General features: G+C 35.5%; 1 protein-coding gene across 6 annotated transcripts in view; it reads right to left on the reverse strand.

Annotated features, from left to right (window-relative positions):
- Window positions 1-19,661, reverse strand: part of LOC128218289 (inositol 1,4,5-trisphosphate receptor type 1-like) — a 125,004-nt gene extending 105,343 nt beyond the window's left edge. For all 6 annotated transcript variants that reach the window (XM_052925933.1, XM_052925929.1, XM_052925932.1 and 3 more), the window contains exons 1-3: window positions 19,361-19,661; window positions 17,154-17,224; window positions 13,309-13,418 (exon numbers count right to left, since the gene is read on the reverse strand). In XM_052925933.1, coding sequence (XP_052781893.1) covers window positions 13,309-13,418; window positions 17,154-17,224; window positions 19,361-19,443 — 264 coding nt within the window. In that variant the 5' untranslated portion in view covers window positions 19,444-19,661. The remainder of the gene's footprint in view (window positions 1-13,308; window positions 13,419-17,153; window positions 17,225-19,360) is intronic.
- Window positions 19,662-21,180: the final 1,519 nt, after the last annotated feature.

The raw sequence follows: 21,180 nt of genomic DNA on the forward strand, positions 1-21,180 counted from the left end.
GTCACAATCACACATCTACTAGTGACATGAAACAAGAATTTCTTGACAGTGATTGTTAAAGGTGAGATCTTTTTTACCTCAATATCAAACAAAATCAAATGCTTTGTGATAAAATAATGTATTACTTATTGAGAAACTTCTAGGAATGGGTGTGATTCCTGCATCATATCAAATTAGAATGTGTTTTCATCAAAGGGATGCCAAGACATAAACATTCAGAAGATTGTTAGGATTAAAATCAATGCCAAATGTTATATTTTTCATTTCTCTAATCAACTGATAACAAAATGATTCTGTGGGTTTCTTCTGTAAGACGGGGCTTATCGGTGACTCAAGAATTTGTAAGAGAAACTGTTTTTTAAATCATTTAAACTGAGAGATGATGCTATTTCCTTAATTATGAAGTGCTGGGATTCTTAATTTGATGTTTTGGATGATACAATAAATATCAATGTCTATTCAAAGTTTTTGCCTTTATATTCAAACATAAGTTTAAACAAGAGATGTTAGTGAAACATTTATGCCCCCTTGGGAGCCAAATTGTTAGTAGGATTTGGACACTTAAATAAAATATGGACAATCAGAAAACCTTTTTTCAGCTTACAGTCACACTGACCTTGACCTTTGACCCACTGACCTCAAAATCAATAGGGTTCATCTGCTGGTCATGACCAATAAGCCTACCTAGTATGAGGTCCCTGGGTCAAAGCGTTCTCAAGTTATTGATCGGAAACCGTTTTTCATGTTAAGGTCACACTGACCTTGACCTTTGACCCACTGACCTCAAAATCAATAGGGTTCATCTGCTGGTCATGACCAATACACCTACCAAGTATGAGGTTCCTGGGTCAAAGCGTTCTCAAGTTATTGATCGGAAACCGTTTTTCATGTAAAGGTCACACTGACCTTGACCTTTGACCCACTGACCTCAAAATCAATAGGGTTCATCTGCTGGTGATGACCAATACACATACCAAGTATGAGGTCCCTCGGTCAAAGCGTTCTCAAGTTATTGATCGGAAACCATTTGGTATTCCGACCGACCGACAGACAGACAGACCGACCGACCGACCGACCGACATGTGCAAAACAATATACCCCACTTTTTTCAAAAGGGGGCATAAAAATGTTTATGTTCATATGAATTACGGTACTCTGTTTAAAGTAATAGCAACTTGCAAGATATGAAGATGATGGCTCTTAAAACAGGGCAAAAATCAAGGCAATAAAACCGTAATGGTTGTTTTGCCTCTATGAGCGATTTAGTCACAATTGCATTTCAGAGCTCCAACCAGAATTTGAAATAAGGGCAGGGTGGTAGACCAAAAAGGGTACTTATGATGAGCATTGAACAGTGTGCTGGAAAGAGGGCAGCAGGGTGCTGGAAAGAGGGAAGCAGTGTGCCAGAAAAGGGCAACAGTGTGCCGGAAAGAGGGCAACAGTGTGCCGGAAAGAGGATAGCAGGGTGCTGGAAAGAGGGCAACAGTGTGACGGAAAGAGGGCAGCAGGGTGCCAGAAAGATGGCAGTAGGGTGCCAGAAAGAGGGCAGCAGTGTGCCAGAAAGAGGGCAGCAGCCGGCCGAGAAGAGGGCAGCAGGGTGCCGGGAAGAGGGCAGCAGTGTGCCAGAAAGAGGACAGCAGTGTGCTGGAAAGAGGGCAGCAGGGTGCCGGGAAGAGGGCAGCAGGGTGCTCCCCCCTGCTATTGAGGCCTGCTATAGCTGGAGCACTACATTTGTATAGCGTGTGCATGTTTGTGAATTATATAAATTAAATATATCTTGCACAGGACTAGTAGAACATATCGTAATAAAAATAAAGGGTCATTCAAATTAGAAAAGGCATTAAGAGTTTGAATATTTTTTTACCAGGTAAATTACTTTTTGTATACGTGTGCCTCGATCTTCATAAGAAATGCCATTTATTCTATTCTCTTGGCTACAACACACAGTAGATGAAGATGCACTGACATGCAAAACCTAGCTGGTGTTCTCAAATATTTTTGATAAGAAACAAATATTTTCAAAGTTTATTTTGTTTAACATTGATATAATTTATGAACATGTTAAAGTCAAGTCAAGATCAAGGATATAAAAAGATAAAATTTGACAAGACAGTGGATTTTACTGCTCTCTAATGAAATCTCAGATTTCAAAGTTTACCACTTATCATAAATCATGTGCAGCAATATAATAAATCGTGAAATTCTTAATGAGGAACAGCATCTGGAAAACTTCTTCAAGAAATTAAAGCCTATACTGCATATTTTCCATCACATACATAGATATCTAAAAAGTTATGCAATAATTACTAGTAAACTTAATGTACAATTTATGGCTATTGCTGAAAGCGGATGAGTCTGGGTTTGTATCCGCTATTGCCTTGAGACTTAATTTGACTCAGAAAGCAAAAACTTTTTTTGTTTTCAAAATACTATCACAACAGAAAAGATGGTCAAGTTTGCTCTATCTGTTAAAAATAATCTGTTCTACAAACCAGCACACATCTTTTGTAAAAGAAATGATATATTATAGATATTAATTGAAGCATTTAACTCAGGCTCAAGATGTAAGTAAATACGGAGCGTGATCTTTGTTACTTGCATGCTATGAACATTTTTGATATTATGGTCTATCAACAGTCTTCTCATGAGGGTTCAAAACATGAAAGAAAGTTGGTGGGAGGGGTTAAGAAAGAATATAAAAATTTGCAAACTCTGACTCAAAATAAGTGAATACGGAGCCAGCTGATCTTTGTAACTATAATTGTGGTCAGTATCAACAGTCTTCTCACCAGGCTTCAGAAAATGTAAGAAGGCTCAGGTGGGAGGGGGTTAAGAAAGAGTATAAACATTTGCAAACAAAACACTAGAGGTAAATAGCTCCTTTTATCTCAAAATAGCATTGCAGAACAGGAGAACATTTTCAACATACATTTCGATAATAACAGCCTATTGTTCTCCACAGTGTTCAATTGTCTACAGAGTTCCTGATGGTCCATTATAATTACATGCTAGTTGGTAAGCATCACAGAATATACTCTCAGAAAATTTCCAGCAGCTGGAATTAATGTTACTACAATTCAGGTAATAAGTCTATGATCATGAGTATGATGAATATGGTTTAATACAAATTTTAATGATGAATTCATCCCTGTTTTAATGATTTATTTATAAAATGTTAAAATGATAATTTTCTGCACAATTTCAGAACATTGATGTGAAAGTAATGATTCAAGCATTTTTAAAACAGGTGGTATTAATTTCTGTTGTTTTTTTTTTAAATTTTAAAAAAGTAAAAGTTGGCTGTTAACGAATTGGAATAATGAAATCCAGGAAAATCTCTGGAAAATTAATCAGATTATATCCAATCACAGCCTGGGTGTATCACAGTAAACAGTACCTGTCAGTATTCATTGTTCTTTATAAACGATATTCCCCAAAAATGATTTCCCAGAAATATCATTGGCACCATGTTCTGTGATTGCAACAAACAACGGACATTAGAATGCTAGGTCAAAAGAAAAATGGTTATTAGACTCCTTCAGGCAACTGCTTTTGAAAACCTATTTTGGCAGACATTTTCATGCAAAGTCTGATGAAATATCATGAATAAGAGTTTTGCAAATGCATGCCAAAGACAGCTGCCTACCTGTTTTATTATCAGTTGGTCAGGGGTTAAAGTTACGGGACTTATTACCCACATGCCAACAGCTACTATGATCATGTGTATCACCGTGTCCTTATGTACCAGTCAATTGTAACCACGGCCCCCCAGGTCCGGGGGTAAACCAGGGATAGCCGGGGAAATGGGCCGTTTTTACCTTCCAGGTTTCTGCAGTGCCGGGTGAATTCGGTGATTTTGTCTGGCGCCAAAAATAGCAGGGATTGGGCATTACCTAGGGTACCCCGGGTGCATGGGCATTTGTCGGGGATTTTACCAACAGTTCATCTCTGCAGGGCATGGATTTTACACGGGCTTGGCTGGACCGAAAGTCAGAGTCCCCGCTATTCCCAGGACCTCAGGGGGTCTATGGTTACAATTGACTGGTGCATTAACAGTTCATAAGTTATGGCCAATATTTAAGTTTTGACATGATGGCAATAATGCTTATGACTGTGAATCTATGACTCAGATCATTAATGATAAACTTAAAAATGATGAACCTTACATTCATCATAACAACAGACAATGGACTGTAGCCACAATAACATGTGTTAGGGAACTATACATGTATTTTATCATTTTGAAATTCATTACGTAATCCTTTAAAGGGACTGTGTCACAGATTGGCACCAAAAAAAGTTTTTTTCTGTAACGAATTTCAGGACAATAATCTAATAGAATGTGTTACGCTTTGATATCATAATTGTAAAAAAAAGTACCAAAATGTAAAAGAAAAATCGTGTCGGAGACTGGGTTCGAACCTGCGTCGCCAAAATTGAAGTCCAGCGTCTTACTCACTGAGCTACAAAGGCTTATTCCAATCAGGTGACATAATTAAGCTATACACCTACCTCTGTAATATCACGTGATAACACCGACTAGCCAATCACGCATAAGGAATGAATTCTACCTGGTAGACATACCCAGTTTTTCTTTTTTAATGGAAAAATACGAAATAACTGCTAAACTTAAATCAATTGTAAAACTATGTGGTACTTCAGTTAGTAAGTTTTAATGCATTGTACACATCGATGCCAAGTTTATGTCAATTTTTCGACAATTTTCTTTTTTTCTCTCGCTATTTTATCATACGTGAGACAGCCCCTTTAACATAAAGTTGCCTAAACAAAAATCATCGAAAGTTTTCAAGCAGCTGTTGGACTAACTTTGGTCTAACTTTGACTCATGGGCGTTAACTGGAAATTTAGACAAACAATTGTATGTGTTCCAAATTAAGTAAAACTGTGCCAAAAGTACATATCTAGACTCACAATAAGACATACATCTGCAATAAAGTAAAGCTTCACCTATAGAACATTGTTTACCTATTGATAGGCTGTTGCATGAACAGTAATTGCCAGAGTTCCACTGACCATTTAACATTTATTGATACTGTCAGGCTAGTCCATAATCTCAGGAATATCAGGAAATTCTCAGGAGAGACATTATATATGACCAGAGGAAAGAACTTCGCAACTGACAATAGAGCAATATAACTCAGATCCTGGAAAACATCATCCAATGGGGTTACAGCTCATTATCAGGATTTGACAGGAATTTCTTTTCCCCCTGGTATTATAGCAGAATATTAAAGTAATGGGGCGATGGTATGGACTACATAACTGATCTCTATCATCATCATCATCATGATCCTCATTTATCATACACAATATTGTTACTGGTATGGCTCAATTTGTTGGAAAATTCATGAACAAATTCAGGAGAAAATTTGGACAAGTATCTGCTCAATGCTTTTTGGATTTGCTTAGTTTCACATACTGTGCATGTGCCACTTGTTGTGGCTTGAATGAAATGGTATTGTTTTAAACAAGACAAGAAAATCTTATAAATATATTTCCTTAGAAAAGAGCAACCTCAAATCATGGCAAAATTGTTTTATCAAGTGTAAATATTGGCAACATTTTCACAGTGAGTGAGTGCCTGAAAAAAGATCAATGTCATACAAATCCACATACTAAGAGAATTGTTTAAACATAATTTAGAATGAAATTGCATTGTATGAAATATATTTTTTAACTGTCTTTGAAATTAACACTCTGTAGATCAAATTGCAATTATAAAGCGGAAAAGATCTCACATCTAGATGGTTAAGTATAACTGCAAGGGAAACAGCAATTAAATGCTTAAAATTGCTTCCAACATTTATAATTAGGAAATGTGTTCAGTCTTAATACGTAGATAAGTACTATCAGGGATGAAAACAGACCTAGAATACAATTCCTGAAAATATAGTGCAAGCTAGTGCAAGGGATTCAGGCCCATGCAGGAGTTAAAGCTGGGTTTTAAGAGGGTTAAAAAACCCTGTTTATTTTTAACTAATTTCAAGGTACCTTTTACTGATCAAATTCATTGCTCCCCTGCAATTTCATGGTGGGCCTATTATGGCCATAAATTCTGATGTTATAGCTCACGGTAATGCTACGTTTACACTATGTTCCCGGTGGCCGTGACGGCAGCCCCGTTTCAGACCACCGTGGAGAAAACAGGATAAACGTGAGACAGCGCGGGGGAAGGAGATATGCAAACGTGACAGACCGTTATTGCTGTGCATGCCGGGCCAGAATTTTAGACTGTCAAAATATTTGCCACGGCAGCCACGGTGTGGATGAGAAACGTAGTAGGTCATAGTAAAACGGGGTAAAAGCAATGACATGTGACAGTACGTGAAAGTTCGTGACAGTACGTAATAGGCCGTTACACAACTTATAAATTGTCCGTAGGGGGGCGGGTCAATCATATGTTATCCCCGGCATCTGAAGTTCCTTTCCAGTTTTGTCACGTTGTGCTTTGTTTTGTCACCGTTTTCACGGCAAGCTAGGGTGGTCGATAGCCGTTTCTTTATGTTTCATTTGCCATGAAAACACAAAATCTTATTCATCTTGGGAATTCATGTTTACTTGTCGAAGTATTCTGATACAGTGATTGCTGTTGCTTGGGGGATTTTCTTTATACCGTGGACACAAACGTAATCCAAAGCTCTGCGGTGTTCGCGTTCGTTGCATAGGAGGCCTTGACAAATTGTGGAAAAAGCATCAAACCTGGATCAAGACATGAACAACGTGAGGGATCCCATCAAAACGTATAGGACCGGGACGCAATGTACATGCATCCCTGGTAGACTGTGCCCGGACCTAAGTGCGCCTTGGGCGAACGATTTTTTCGCCCCTACGGCTGGTCACGGTTACCTTGATAAAACTTGAGGAAACTTAGCACAACCTAACAAAACTTGTTTATGGAGACAAAAATGGCCAAACATCCACGGCGCAATACGTTTCGGGCAAACGGGGCTGCCGTGGCTACTGGGAACATAATGTAAACGTAGCATTAGCAGATAAAAGCTGCCTAGGGAACCAAGACAGCCTTTTATAATGTAAATGTCTACTGAACAAATCCATGAAAATCTGAAATAGAAATCTGTCAAAAATCAGGTGTAATCGTAATATTAATCCATCCCTATATTATTTTCAGTCACTGATTTTTATCCAAACAAGAACAAAATTTGTTTGGTGGTTGCGAAAGTTGTATCTTTATTCCATTTTATAAATAACATTTAAAAAATTCAATATTAGTTGGTACAAAACAAACTAAAATGAAAAATTATATTCATTTGTGATTTGGCTGACATATAACATTCTCTTTATAAGTGAAGTCGGGGTGTAGCTTAATGGTTAAACATGACGTGTTTCTGTTCAGGTTCAAAAGAATGCTCCTAAATTTAAAAAATATGCTTAAGTATTCCTTTTTCTGCTTGTGGCCTTTATATTGGAAAAAAAATAATTATCATATGGTATGGTATGGCCTTCATAGTATTAAAAAACTGTCGGCCACCGCCTATGTGGCCTGTAAGTAGCTTAGTAACGCCTCTTCTAGTCTCTGTTGTCATGGTGAACTACTAAATGTAAGCATCTATAATTAAATCTCTATCATGATAACTAATACAATTCTCCGTCAGATGTCCAATATCTACAGACAATGACAAGGTTTCCATTTGTGGATAAATCTCAACTTCTCAGAAAACCAGCTTCACAGAAAATTGAAGAATCTGCTATTGTCTCGAATCTCTGCTGTCTTAACCATAAGTTACATGCTGTCAAAAAAATGGCTTTTTCCTGGAAAACATGATTGGAAAACAATCTCACAGGGAATATCATTGTGTGATTGAATGCATTGGTGCAGCCAATAGCTGACAACTGCTCAATCTTTCTGCTTCGAGGACGTGTTAGGTGGAAATTTGATACTATTTCTGGAGAAAACCTTTACATATATGGTTTACCTAAACAGCCCGCAGGGATGATGAGGAAAGAATTATAACCATACAGTTGGCGAATGGTTATAAGTTATTTAGGTACATAGGCAGAATGTTTCATCGACAAAGCATTAGGCCAGATATACAACAATGCGACCCCCATGAAAATTTCTATTCTGAAATGGTGCATTTTGAATTTAATTACTTTTTTTCTCCTATATTGATAAAAAGTAAAACTGGGTGATGCCCCCCACCCCTAGATCCGCTAGTTGCTAGTGAAAATATTAGCAAGAGAGGCCAGCAGAAGCAGCTTGAAATCTTCTCCTAAAGTGCTGCCTTGGCCAGCAAACAAAAACATTCTAGACAGGTGATATTATGCAATGCTTGTATCATTTATAATCCAGGATCTTATTTTTTTATTGTTTTTATGTACTTGTACTAAGACCGGATACATCATATTTTCAGGGCATAAACAGTTCCTGCTTGTTAGATCCATTCTGTTTTTATTCTGAAACCCGACAAAGATGATTTTTCATGAAAGTGGCATATTGACTTCCTTTGACTTCAGCATTTTTATACAAACAGTTGAGAGCCTAACCTGGGCTTATCAGTCTGTTAATAGTTCATATGCTTAAATATTGGTCCTTTTAATGATCAATGCATAAAACAGGCCATTATTATTGCTTTAGTTCAATAAATACAGTGGTAGAAATAATAGCAAATTCTGCATTTTATATAGCAGGGCTTCTTGATATGTCTTTAATGCAAGCAATTCAGACTTGTTTACCCAAAAGTCTCTTTCGAAGAATTTCGGTTTACAAGTATATTCTATGGCTTAAATTATCTTCCCTTTTTTGTTGGCAAAGGACATTTAGAAGGACTTTTTGTCAACAATCAGCAGTGTAGGGCTGTTCTACTGTTTATAGGCAGCACTTGGTTATCCTTTGATGGGAAACACATTTCAGCACAGGGTTTTTTCCCCATGTTTTGCAAAAGCAATAATGACATTTCAAGAAACCTATGCAATAAACCATAAGTTCTCATTTAAAACCCAGAAACAGCTCAAACGATACAGTTAATTGTTTTTGTAATCAAACACTGATGTCTTCTCCTCTGCATGTTGTTTCAATATTGTGAACATTTGTGGTAAGTTATTTCCAATCCTTCAAGTGGTTCAAGAGATATGGAGCAGACACAAAATGTAGGCATATGACCTTTGACCTCTAAATGTGACCTTGACCAAGTTGGTTTGCATTATCGTCCTAGTATGGTGAACATTTGTGTAAGTCAATATTTCCAATCCTTCAAGTGGTTCAAGAGATATGGGGCAGACACGAAATGCAGTCATATGACCTTTGACCTCTAAATGTGACCGTGACCTAGCTGGTTTGCATTATCGTCCCAGTATGGTGAACATTTGTGTAAGTTATTTCCAATCCTTCAAGTGGTTCAAGAGATATGGGGCAGACACAAAATGCAGTCATATGACCTTTGACCTCTAAATGTGACCTTGACCAAGCTGGTTTGCATATCTTCTCAGTATTATAAATACTTGACACAGAGTGCTGACAGTTATATTAATAATTCATATAGAACATGACCATTATATTTAAAAATTGCACAAGTACATACCGGTAATATTGAAGATAAACAATCTGGTGGGGATTTCTTTGCAGTAGAAGTTTGAAGCACTTATCATTCTTCTTTTTTTGAAATCATCAAGCATTAGAAAAGTTCTTGTAGCACAATTTTAATATTTGAATTTTAAAGTAATCTTCAAAATAAGTCTTCAAGTTGCCATTACTTTGTGCAGATTGCATAATTAGTTATTGTGCTACTTGAAACTGACGGGCTTGATGGCCTAGGGGTACACAACATATAGGTATATATCTCTCACTTACATGAGTGTAAGCTGTTGATGGTGTAGGGGTATGTTGGTAAATAAACTGATTCACCCATGATATGACATGGGTAAATCTTTGATGGTGTAGGGGTATGTTGGTAAATAAACTGATTCACCCATGATATGACATGGGTAAATCCTTGATGGTGTAGGGGTGTGATAGGGAAGATAACTGACTCTCTCATGATATCACATGGGTAAGCTCTTGATGGTGTAGGGGTATGATAGGGAAAATAACTGACTCTCCCATGATATGACATGGGTAAATCCTTGATGGTGTAGGGGTATGATAGGGAAAATAACTGACTCTCCCATGATATGACATGGGTAAATCCTTGATGGTGTAGGGGTATGATAGGGAAAATAACTGACTCTCCCATGATATGACATGGGTAAATCCTTGATGGTGTAGGGGTATGATAGGGAAAATAACTGACTCTCCCATGATATGACATGGGTAAATCCTTGATGGTGTAGGGGTATGATAGGGAAAATAACTGACTCTCTCATGATATCACATGGGTAAGCTCTTGATGGTGTAGGGGTATGATAGGGAAAATAACTGACTCTCCCATGATATGACATGGGTAAATCCTTGATGGTGTAGGGGTATGATAGGGAAAATAACTGACTCTCCCATGATATGACATGGGTAAATCCTTGATGGTGTAGGGGTATGATAAGGAAAATAACTGACTCTCCCATGATATGACATGGGTAAATCCTTGATGGTGTAGGGGTATGATAGGGAAAATAACTGACTCTCCCATGATATGACATGGGTAAGCTCTTGATGGTGTAGGGGTATGATAGGGAAAATAACTGACTCTCCCATGATATGACATGTGTAAATCCTTGATGGTGTAGGGGTATGATAGGGAAAATAACTGACTCTCCCATGATATGACATGTGTAAATCCTTGATGGTGTAGGGGTATGATAGGGAAAATAACTGACTCTCCCATGATATGACATGGGTAAATCCTTGATGGTGTATGGGTATGATAGGGAAAATAACTGACTCTCCCATGATATGACATGGGTAAATCCTTGATGGTGTAGGGGTATGATAGGGAAAATAACTGACTCTCCCATGATATGACGTGGGTAAATCCTTGATGGTGTAGGGGTATGTTGGGGATATAAACGGATCCACCAATCATATGACATGTGTAAGCTCTTGGAGGTGTATGGACATGTAGGCATATAAACTGCATGATTCTATTTGATTCTATCTTGTATCACATGGGTATCATGCAGCTCTCGACAGTGAAGGGCTATGTTACAGGTATTAAACTGACTCGCTCAGGCCCTCACAATGGGCACTTAGCTTTTTGTTGCCTTTTGCATAGAATATGAATGGTTGAATACTGCTTCTTTACGCAGCAAAGGTTAGTTTGATCAACTTGTTGGTAATTTACAGAAGCATATATGATTTAGTTACTGAATGTATTTATGTACAAATACTAAATGAAATTTAGAGGATTGTATTTAGTTAATTGTATCTGTTATAAGCATTTCGTCTCACTCATCAACAATAATGGACCAAAATGTTTGCCCACTTCATCAACAATACTAGTAACATATTGAGGCAGGTTTTTTGTGTAAAGCAATTAAACATCCATCAATTAATAAGAGAAATGAGAATAGCTGCTAGTTCCAATAACAACAATGTCCTTGGACATCTTTCCAACATAATACTATCCTAAACAACTAGATCTTATGATGCTGGTGATATGTAACTCAATCTGTAAAGCGCATGAAGTTAAATTATACAAATAAGTTAAAATACATCAAATTTCCTTATTTTCTGTGTACTAATTTATTCATAATTCATTTTATCACAATTTCTGTGAATGAAGGTAAGCCTTGTTCAGTACTGCAACTCTAGATGAATAAATTTCAATAAATATAAAATCATTTAATTTGGACTCATGCATCCATTTCATGTCATACTGCTCGATATAATCCAACAAGAAATGAAACTTGCCAGCGGAAATCATGACAAAAATTCACTTTCAATAGGCTTAATTCAGCAAAACATTTCACATTTTAGAGTGATATTGCTTTAACTCATACTATAATATATGAAACGAGAATACTCTCTCCACTTTTTTTATAAATACAATATTAAATTATAAATGCAAAAAGAATTCTACAATTTCATGGCTGCCTTTAGTTATGTTATTTGCAATTTAACAATGTCTTTGAAATGTCGAACAACATGCCACATCTTTAAAAAACTGTTTGCGATTTGTTTCCATTAACTGACAATAACACTTTCAATACCCAGACTATTTGTAATGTATAACCTCATTGAATACCCTGTGAAATATAACTGCAGAAACCTCACACTCATGAGGTGAAATCATGATGTTTGGTTGGACGCCTCAGACAGTCAGTCACTCACCTCAAGCTGAACAGTAATAGCCGAGAAATATAAACAACAGAATTTCACTAACCTTTTTTCCATCTGAATATATTCTGTAGAGTAATTGGAACAATATAGCGTGGGTGACATTGAGGACATCCTCAACAACAACACCATTATCAGGCTGTGATAGTATCTCTATTTGTTTCTTAGGAAACCAGTCCTTGCCTAGTTTTTAGATACTTCATTCTCAATTTAATTAAATCAATGGTTTAGTGGAGAGTAGGGTTAGTGGTTTTCCATGTCTGTCTCTTATCCAAGAGGTCATGGGTTTGAGCCCCACTAGGGGTATATTCTTTTGGCCTCTCAAACAGGACACGAGTACTGGTTTCTACCCAGGAAACAGACCTGAGAATTATTAATACCAGCTTAAAGGGACTATAGACACCAGATGATTTTATTGCCAGAAAAAATGAAAATTGTCATAAAATTGATATTGTTTCGTACAAGGCATTTAATCAAACTTACTGATGTATCACACACTAAGGACACAGGTATCTTTGCAGTTTTTGCATATTTTACTCAGCTGAGACAAACAAAAAAATGTTATTTCAATCATATAAAATGATGTATTATTGGCCTCATTCAGGGGCGTAGCTTCCTTAAGGCCGTGTAGGCCGCGGCCTACACATTTTTCAGAGAAAACGAAATAATAAAAATGCCAAATCTGCAATAAAAACTTAAGGCATAGGGGGTTAGAGGCTTAAATTTGAAATCCCGACAAATACAGATTTAATTCAAGGTAAAACACAGTAATAGTGTTGTTCGCATTAATGTTTTTTACAACAAAACACGCCTACGACAACCTAGCTGAAATAAACCAAATAAGTGGCCTACACAATTATTTTCGTCAAGCTACGCCCCTGTCATTATACTCACTAACTCGTTTGGACAATTCTAGGTTCGTTTGATGGAAATGATGTATTCCAATTTTGGGACTACCTGGTGTCTAGTCCCTTTAAAGCAGTCTTCATAATCAAACTAAAATAAAAATGTATATAAAATAATTAAACAAATAAACTATTACACCATTAACTATAACACACCAGTAGTTTCTTGAGGAGGATAGGGTCTGTGTTGGAACTTTGGCGTGCGGCCTTCCAGAACTGTTTCTGTGCGGAGTACCGGTTGTTCGGGCATATCCTGAACAGGCAATCTGCAATAAAAACAATAGAGTTGAAAGTATCTGATTAAAATTCTATGATCTGAAACCTGAAACTGTTTTTAACCAAGTATTGGCCACAATTCCATGAACAAGTTAAGTTTCTTATAACAGGATTGAGCTATGCTCAATTGATATATTTTGGTATAATTGGTATAATTTGGGTAATATTCTCATTTTGGACTAAAATGTAAATGAATTATTTTTTATGTTTTTTGTTAAATGCTTTACATTTTGAAAGAAATTTCATACTCGTGCTTTGTAAGTCTTGTAAAAATGAATAACAGCATTCTGTTCTTTTTTTGTGGACCTTAAATATACATGCATTATAAATGTAGAGCTTATAATTGGTTAAAAATCTCAAACTGATATACCAACTTCTTCCTTAAATCAATTTGATATTATATCTTTAGTGGACTGATACTTAGTTACATTCAAGAAATATCACTTAATTAAAAAATAAAAAGTCATAAATTTTAACCAATAAACTATTTTAATATTATATAAATGACTACAATATAAAAGCTCATTTTGGCAGGACGCCAAATTTTCTCTTTCATACATCTATTTAAAAGGTATTTAAATTTGTACTGCAGATTTTAAAACCTTCATAAGATGTAATTTGATACAGCACTGCATCTGTACCATGTTTATCAGAAGAAATCAATTAAAGTTGATTGATTAGTGCGCAACATAATGACAAAGTTTCATGTTCAACCCTGGGTGTAATGCAACTTTGTAAACAAATAATGGAGGAATAGAGAATGTAAAATATTACAGAAAATCTCATGATTTTCATTTTATTCATTCAAATCTACACACAAAAAGCATAACCGCTGTCACAAATACTTGCATTGGCCCTTATAGTTGCACTCTTAACAGATTGACAGACTTTGACAAATTTTTAATTTATGTGTTGGAATGAGCCAAATTTAGTGTAAATGTTTGAAAACGTGTGATATAAGACTGCTGATCAATAGAAGATCAGATTGCAGTGTTTAATATTTACGTGAAAATTGATGTTTTTAATGGCTAAAAGCTTTACTAGCGCTTTAAGAAAAATGAAAATTTCAGCAGTTTTCCAAACAATTGAGTTTCGTTCTATGGTGGGTTATCCTATATGACTGATTTGAAAATATTAATGCCAAAATAAGCTGAGCATTAGACAAAAATGAAATAGTAGTCAAATTGGTCAATTTGTGAGAGTGCAGCTTTAACCAAATAGCCTTAGCTTGATGTATAATTTGTTCAGCACCTTTTTGGTTAGACCATAATGTTATGTAGACAGATTTTTGGCCTCAGACCTGACAGCTTTGCTGTTGATAAATGCTTTTTATTTAATTGCTTTGAAAGATTACTTCTTTGACAGCTTGTATTTGTTCTGTATAATGATTATATTCCAACAATCTGTGACAAATCTTTCTTTTGCACATTAAGCATAATTGATAATAAAATGTTTAAAACATGTACATTATTAAACATTTTATGAATCAAATTCTGGATTTATAAACGCCAGGCTAAATTGTTGAAATCTTTAAAGTAAGTATCTGGGCTCTTTCATCCAAAAGTGCTGACTGGAATAATTAAATTTACATTGTTTTATTGACAGTCTACCTTCAAATAAACCTAAGCATCATTTATATGTCAATAAGTTTCATCTCCCTCTCCACTACCCTCTCCCTCCCTCTTTATAAGTCCGCTGTGATAACATTTACTGTTCTTAAGATGGCTTATTAAAATTATGCTGTTTACCATGTTTTTCATGTTATCAAAATCCATAAAATTTTAGTGAAGATAATTTACAGCTCCCTATCAAAGTATTGAAATAGAATCTAAGCAACCCACACACTTCTTTACATCTTGAGAAGGTAAATATGTAACCTGAAGAAAGACATTATTATCCATTTATTACAGCAAATGTCAATGACAAAATGTGAACCTAAGGCGAGTTTAACTATTTAGTGTTGTGATGACTTTTCATGTTGGAAATATTATTAGAAGCTCAAAATAAAAATCGTATATTTGCCAAGTTTAACATCAATTTTACAAAATTTGCTTTAACACTTAAAGCAGTTTACATAATCAAGTTCAGATTTGAAAACTGAATAAATAGAAAAGTTAAAGGCCTCAAACACTAATGCAGCTTGCATTACAAACACTGTATATTTCCATCAAACTGTATTAAGATAGGCAATACCCTGCTTATAAATACTGTAGATATTTTTTAATTCTATCATTCATGTCATCATTGTGTTTGACTGTGCTGCTAGACCTCTGTCACAAAACATGGTAGAAAATAAACATAACAAGAGCGCTGTGAAATAAACACTAAGGTAACGAAAGTCTGTCTTTATTGCACACCAACATTACGGCCTTAACTTGACAATCACAAGGCTAAAGCTATACAAGCATTTGTTGTCTCCAGCAACATGTGTACCAAGTGCTGCCAATGACACCAAGGCAATGTCCAGTGCTCTAGGTAGGCCTAAATAGCAGGGGGGAGCACCCTGATGCACTTTTCCGGCAGCCTGCTGTCTTTTACTATGCCCCACTGTGCCCTTTTGTTTGACAGAGCCCTCATGACACATACACAATATGAATTGAACATTGACCCTTGCAAGTGCCCCATTTAGGCTCAATCAATATGCATCAAGTGTCCTTTCTGACCTAGCACCCTGCCATTTTCAAATCCTGGCTGGAGCACTGAATGACATTAATTAATACCTCAACTTTCTTTCTTCATGCTAAATTTCATCAATTTATGACTGCAAATTTAAGGCAATCTACAGTACAACTTAATTAAAGCTGCCAGAGGGATCATAATGTTATCAACTTATATCTCAAACAACTTCCTCATCCTTTGTCATTGCAATGCATGTACCACAGCATGAACTAGATAAAACTTCAATTGTATTGAAAAAATGACCAGATAACTGGTATTAAACATATCAACTTTGAAGGATGCAGTCGTGTGCAGGATTATAAAACTGGCAACCAAATTATTGTTTAATTTATTCAATGCCCCTTGATAGTGAACATGCTTCAGCTTGACACACGCAATAATTGAACATCACCATACATACAGATGCGGAAATATCTTTCATCAAAGGTCAGTCTTCCATTAAAATCGGAGATATAATTAAAAACATCAGGCAAAATTGATAGTTATTGGTACTTACTTTTAAATACTCAAGACTTCCTAAAGAGTGTCACTAGCAATAGGAGAGAAATCATAATAAAAGCAATAAAAATAAATAATTATTAACCTTTGATTTGATTATGTTCAAAGTGAAAGCTTTTCTTTATATATTCAAACATCAATGAGATAACAAACCTCATTCTCTAGTTTGATATTGTCAAACAAGTGTCCACTTTGAATGTTAAAATGTTATTCAAAATATGCCAAAAAGCCAAAAATAATCATTTAAAAAATAGTTCCTGAACAATTTAAAAGTATTGTTGCTGCACTGATATGCACAAAGGGATTACAAGGAATTTTCTTTAAAAAAAAAAAAAAAAAAGTTGGTCTGGTGGGTTTGAGGTTATAAAAAATAAGAAACTCTTGCCAAAAGAAAAACATCAACATGTGATCTTCTTTTATGATGGATCCTGCCATTCAAAGAGGCTAAAAGAATTTGTTGTTTTATAGACAGAAATGTTGATTTAACAAAATGGTGTTAGACTACCGGTATATTGTTTGTATACTGCATGTGTGAGACTGTTTTTTACCTCTGAACTTCTTTGGAGGGGTGGAGAGATCCCCTGCATCAGGCTGTATCACACACCTGTCATCTACCAGCCTGGATAGAAAATTATGAAGCATTAAAGAACTATTTAGACTTGTAAAACAATCATTTAACAAGTTGTTAAGTAATTTTAATAATAAGAAAAGGCATTTTTTCACATCTTATTCAGTAGCTGCAACACCTTATATAGGTATAGATCTATTTTGAGACAATAACATGAAAGAGAGAATGTCAGTTCAAATACATTCAATATATCAATTTCAAACACATAGCCCTTCAAGTGCTCATAGAATGTCTCTACATGTCTCCAGGATGTCCAGTCAGAGCACACTCGCATCTCACAAAGCCGTCCCCTGTTTCGATTACCAGCCTAGGCACATGTGATTTTGGTTTGTGGTCCCCAAGCCAAATTAGTGGGTTTCCTCTAGGTACCCCTGTTTCCCCCAAACACCCCCCACACTCTAGCTTAACACCATGCCAATGACAGTGATTAGTATAATGTTGAAATTACCTTTTTTTACAAGTAAATACTACTACAATCTCTCCACAATTGCTAGACTGATTCATATTAAATCATTTGGAACTTCTGACCAAAGCGACATTGTTCAATACATTCATACGATATTTTGTCAATCATTAACTCATTTCTGATTTCATTAAAAGGGTTATTTTGCAGTTTAAGCACATAGTTATGAATATTATAGAGACATTTGCATCAACATCAGTCAACAACGTTATCTTTGCAAATGATGAGGCTTACAAAAAAAATATGTAGTTTAAACCTTAAATGCTTAAACAGAAGATAACTCACCATTCTCCAATGATGAAAATTACATTCTTATATAAAGCCTTAAAGCCTACCTACCCTACCTATTTTTGAAAAGGATGTTACCCTAACCAAAGAATTTATTTTTTTAGGCCTGAGTATTTCAGACTCACAGAGTGGAAACATTTAGTTGTATGATTGAAATGAAAATTTGGGAGATTGACCGCATTTATAAATGCTTGTGAATAACACAAGTTCAATAAAAAAATGTTCAAGAACTATTTTACTTGGCTTTTGAACCCAATATTCAGTCTGTTATACAGCAGTGTTAGCCAATTCCTGTGGTTGCACTGGAGTCTAGTCTAAAATAATAGACGTGTTATACGGGATTCTTCCAATCCCTAACGTCTAAACGGGAATGTGCAAAAAACGGGGGTGTTTTGAAAATATTGAAATTGTTTTAAGTGAAGTATTTTATGGTTGAAATTGATCATTAAGAGTTATATTCATATTTTACCATGTAAGTGAAATATAATTTTGCACTAAACAAGCATTTAATGCATTAAAACAAGTTGTTTACCTTTCCAATAAAACGAAAGTTGACTGACACAGAAAACAATTATGCGAACGGGAACAACTCGATACAATCGTAATAACTCGGCCTACTCCGACAAAGCTTCGAGATAGACCTCGTTATACAATCGTAACAACTCGGCCATGGCCGAAATGTTCCGAGCGATTTAAAACTGTGCCCTGAAGCCTTGCAGGTGCCCTTCATGTATATATCGTTATGTTTTGACAGAATGAAATGAAAAAAAGCCGTCAAACTCATAATTATAAGTTGGATATTTATTTTTTGTGTACGGAACTAATATAAAATAACATTATCTGGTAATATTTCTTGTTTTTATGATATTTTATAGACTCTATATGCTTTAACCCGGAATCCTGATCGGAACAACTACCCACTTTTGATACTAAACAATTTGTACGTGAAGGATTTGCCATATCAAAAATCTAAAAAAAAATCCGCCAACGTACAATTATTTGGACTACACTGGAGTCCATCAAACTACACACTTACAAATATACATGTGAGGTGTCTAGGTCAAAATCAAGGAGTCCAACACAACAAGATACAATTCATATAAATTTTATAACTATAAGTCATTATCAATATTCACAACTAGTTCACTGACATACATTTTGATAAAACAAACTTTGTGTGGTAAGATCATGTGTGTTTGTTTAATCAATAAATTTTTGATTTTTTTTTTAGATTTTAAAAGAAGTCTTTCTGATATTTCTACTTTCAGATTAAGAGAAGTCGTCCTGTATACATGTTTTATTTCATCGCGTGCGGCTGGTTCTGACAAATACTACATAATTATAAAAAAAATGATTTTTAAGTACACAATAGTTACCCGAGAGTGGAAATAAATCCATTCACACTGCCTTCAGCATACAAAGAAACAATATCTCCAACATGAAGAAATGTTGCTGACATTTTTGACGATGTCCTACTCACATCTGTATTCAAATACTTTATTTCATTTTATTTGATATTTGTATAATCAAGAACAAAATGGCTGCTGTATCATAACTTGGAAATAATATGTTTAACAGGTGGAAGTTAGGTATAAAGACAAAAATTAACAACTAAAGCTGAGAACTGTCACATCCTGCAAAGTAATTGACAGGTAAATTATGCGGAGTTGTTTTGTGTTTAACCTTCCAACCAAACACACCCGCTCACTGCCCTTGCTAAAACCGGTTTTGACACTGCCATACTCTATACGGCTATCTTCTACGCAGTGACCTCCCTTCACCAAAAGCTTACGTGAGCCGCTACGCAGTGGTCTCCTTTTACAGCAGGTGTGCACACTGTTCGAGAGTTTGAGAAAGTACTTAATTTTATATTTTAAAGTTATATTTCCGTTTTCATATAATGATGAATTTTATATGAAAAGTAAAAAATAATAATTTTGGAAGAGTTATTTACATACAGTTTGTTGTAGAACTAAGAACTAGTTCTGTAAACTTGTTTCAATTATTATCTCAAGCGACTTAAGATGCCTGAAGACTGAAACCTGAACTTTTCCATTAAATCATCTTCAAAGACACGGGCATTCAGCTTTTGGCAAATCCTCTTCTCAAATTAGTATCTTAAAAATGATGGCGTTTAAGTCCATCACCACCTTTTAAATGCGCCTTGAGGTAAAATGAATATTGCGTCTTTTCGTATCTTTGTTTCACATGATTCACTTATATACATGGTCCGTAATTTCCCAAAAATGTATATGTAATACGTAATAAAGTTAAAACAAACTGTAAGTAAAAATATAAATAATGGTCCGTAATGTCCACAAATAGGGTCCGTAATGTTCTTAAATATGGTCCGTTATGTCCCCAAATATGGTCCGTAATGTCCATGGTCCGTAATGTCCCCAAATATGGTCCGTAATTGACCCTTACACGATTTAAATTGTGTTTTAAAGGCCCCGCGTGGCATGAGATAGAAATTACCTTAACATACAGTCAGCTCGAGAACAAACTGAGTCTGATACAACAGGCCAATGAGCGACAGCCTAGCTGATGGTCCGTAATGTCCTGACGCAAAAATATACACTATGATACTTGTAGTAATATTGTTGAACTTCGTTTAAGAAATTATGAATATATAATTTTTAAGTGCCACCCCCCCCCCCCCCAATAAAAAAACGTGTATAGTACACTACTTCTGTGTATTGATCTTTATCTTAATTGACATGTGCTGTTTATCGGATCTCTGATCTGAGTGTCCAGCTGTGCAGTTATAGAGGTTTTATTATAGAAATGGACAATATATACATCTTGTCTTTTAGTTACTGTTGTTGTTTTTTTCAAATGATAATAAAATTATTATTACAATGCCTTTGAATAAGATTTATGTTGTATAGAATTGCCCGTTCATATGATTTAACCAGGATGCTTCACAAAGTATGTATAGCAATGGTGACCTTGCATTTAAAATGGATATATATATATATGTATATAAATCCATTATAACCATTTAAAAACTGTTGTTTGTGTATTATTTATTTCCAATAGGTTTAATTAATAAATTCATTAGATATACATATTGTTTATATGTATTACTGCGACAATGAGATTGTCGACCTTGAAAAGTGTCAACCCTAAATGGCCCTGAGCAAATAAAGAAATGCCCCCTACTGTGACACCAGTGCAATAAACAGGAGATGCA

Source organism: Mya arenaria, chromosome 14, assembly GCF_026914265.1.
Source record: "Mya arenaria isolate MELC-2E11 chromosome 14, ASM2691426v1".
NCBI classification, from domain to species: Eukaryota; Metazoa; Mollusca; class Bivalvia; order Myida; family Myidae; genus Mya; species Mya arenaria.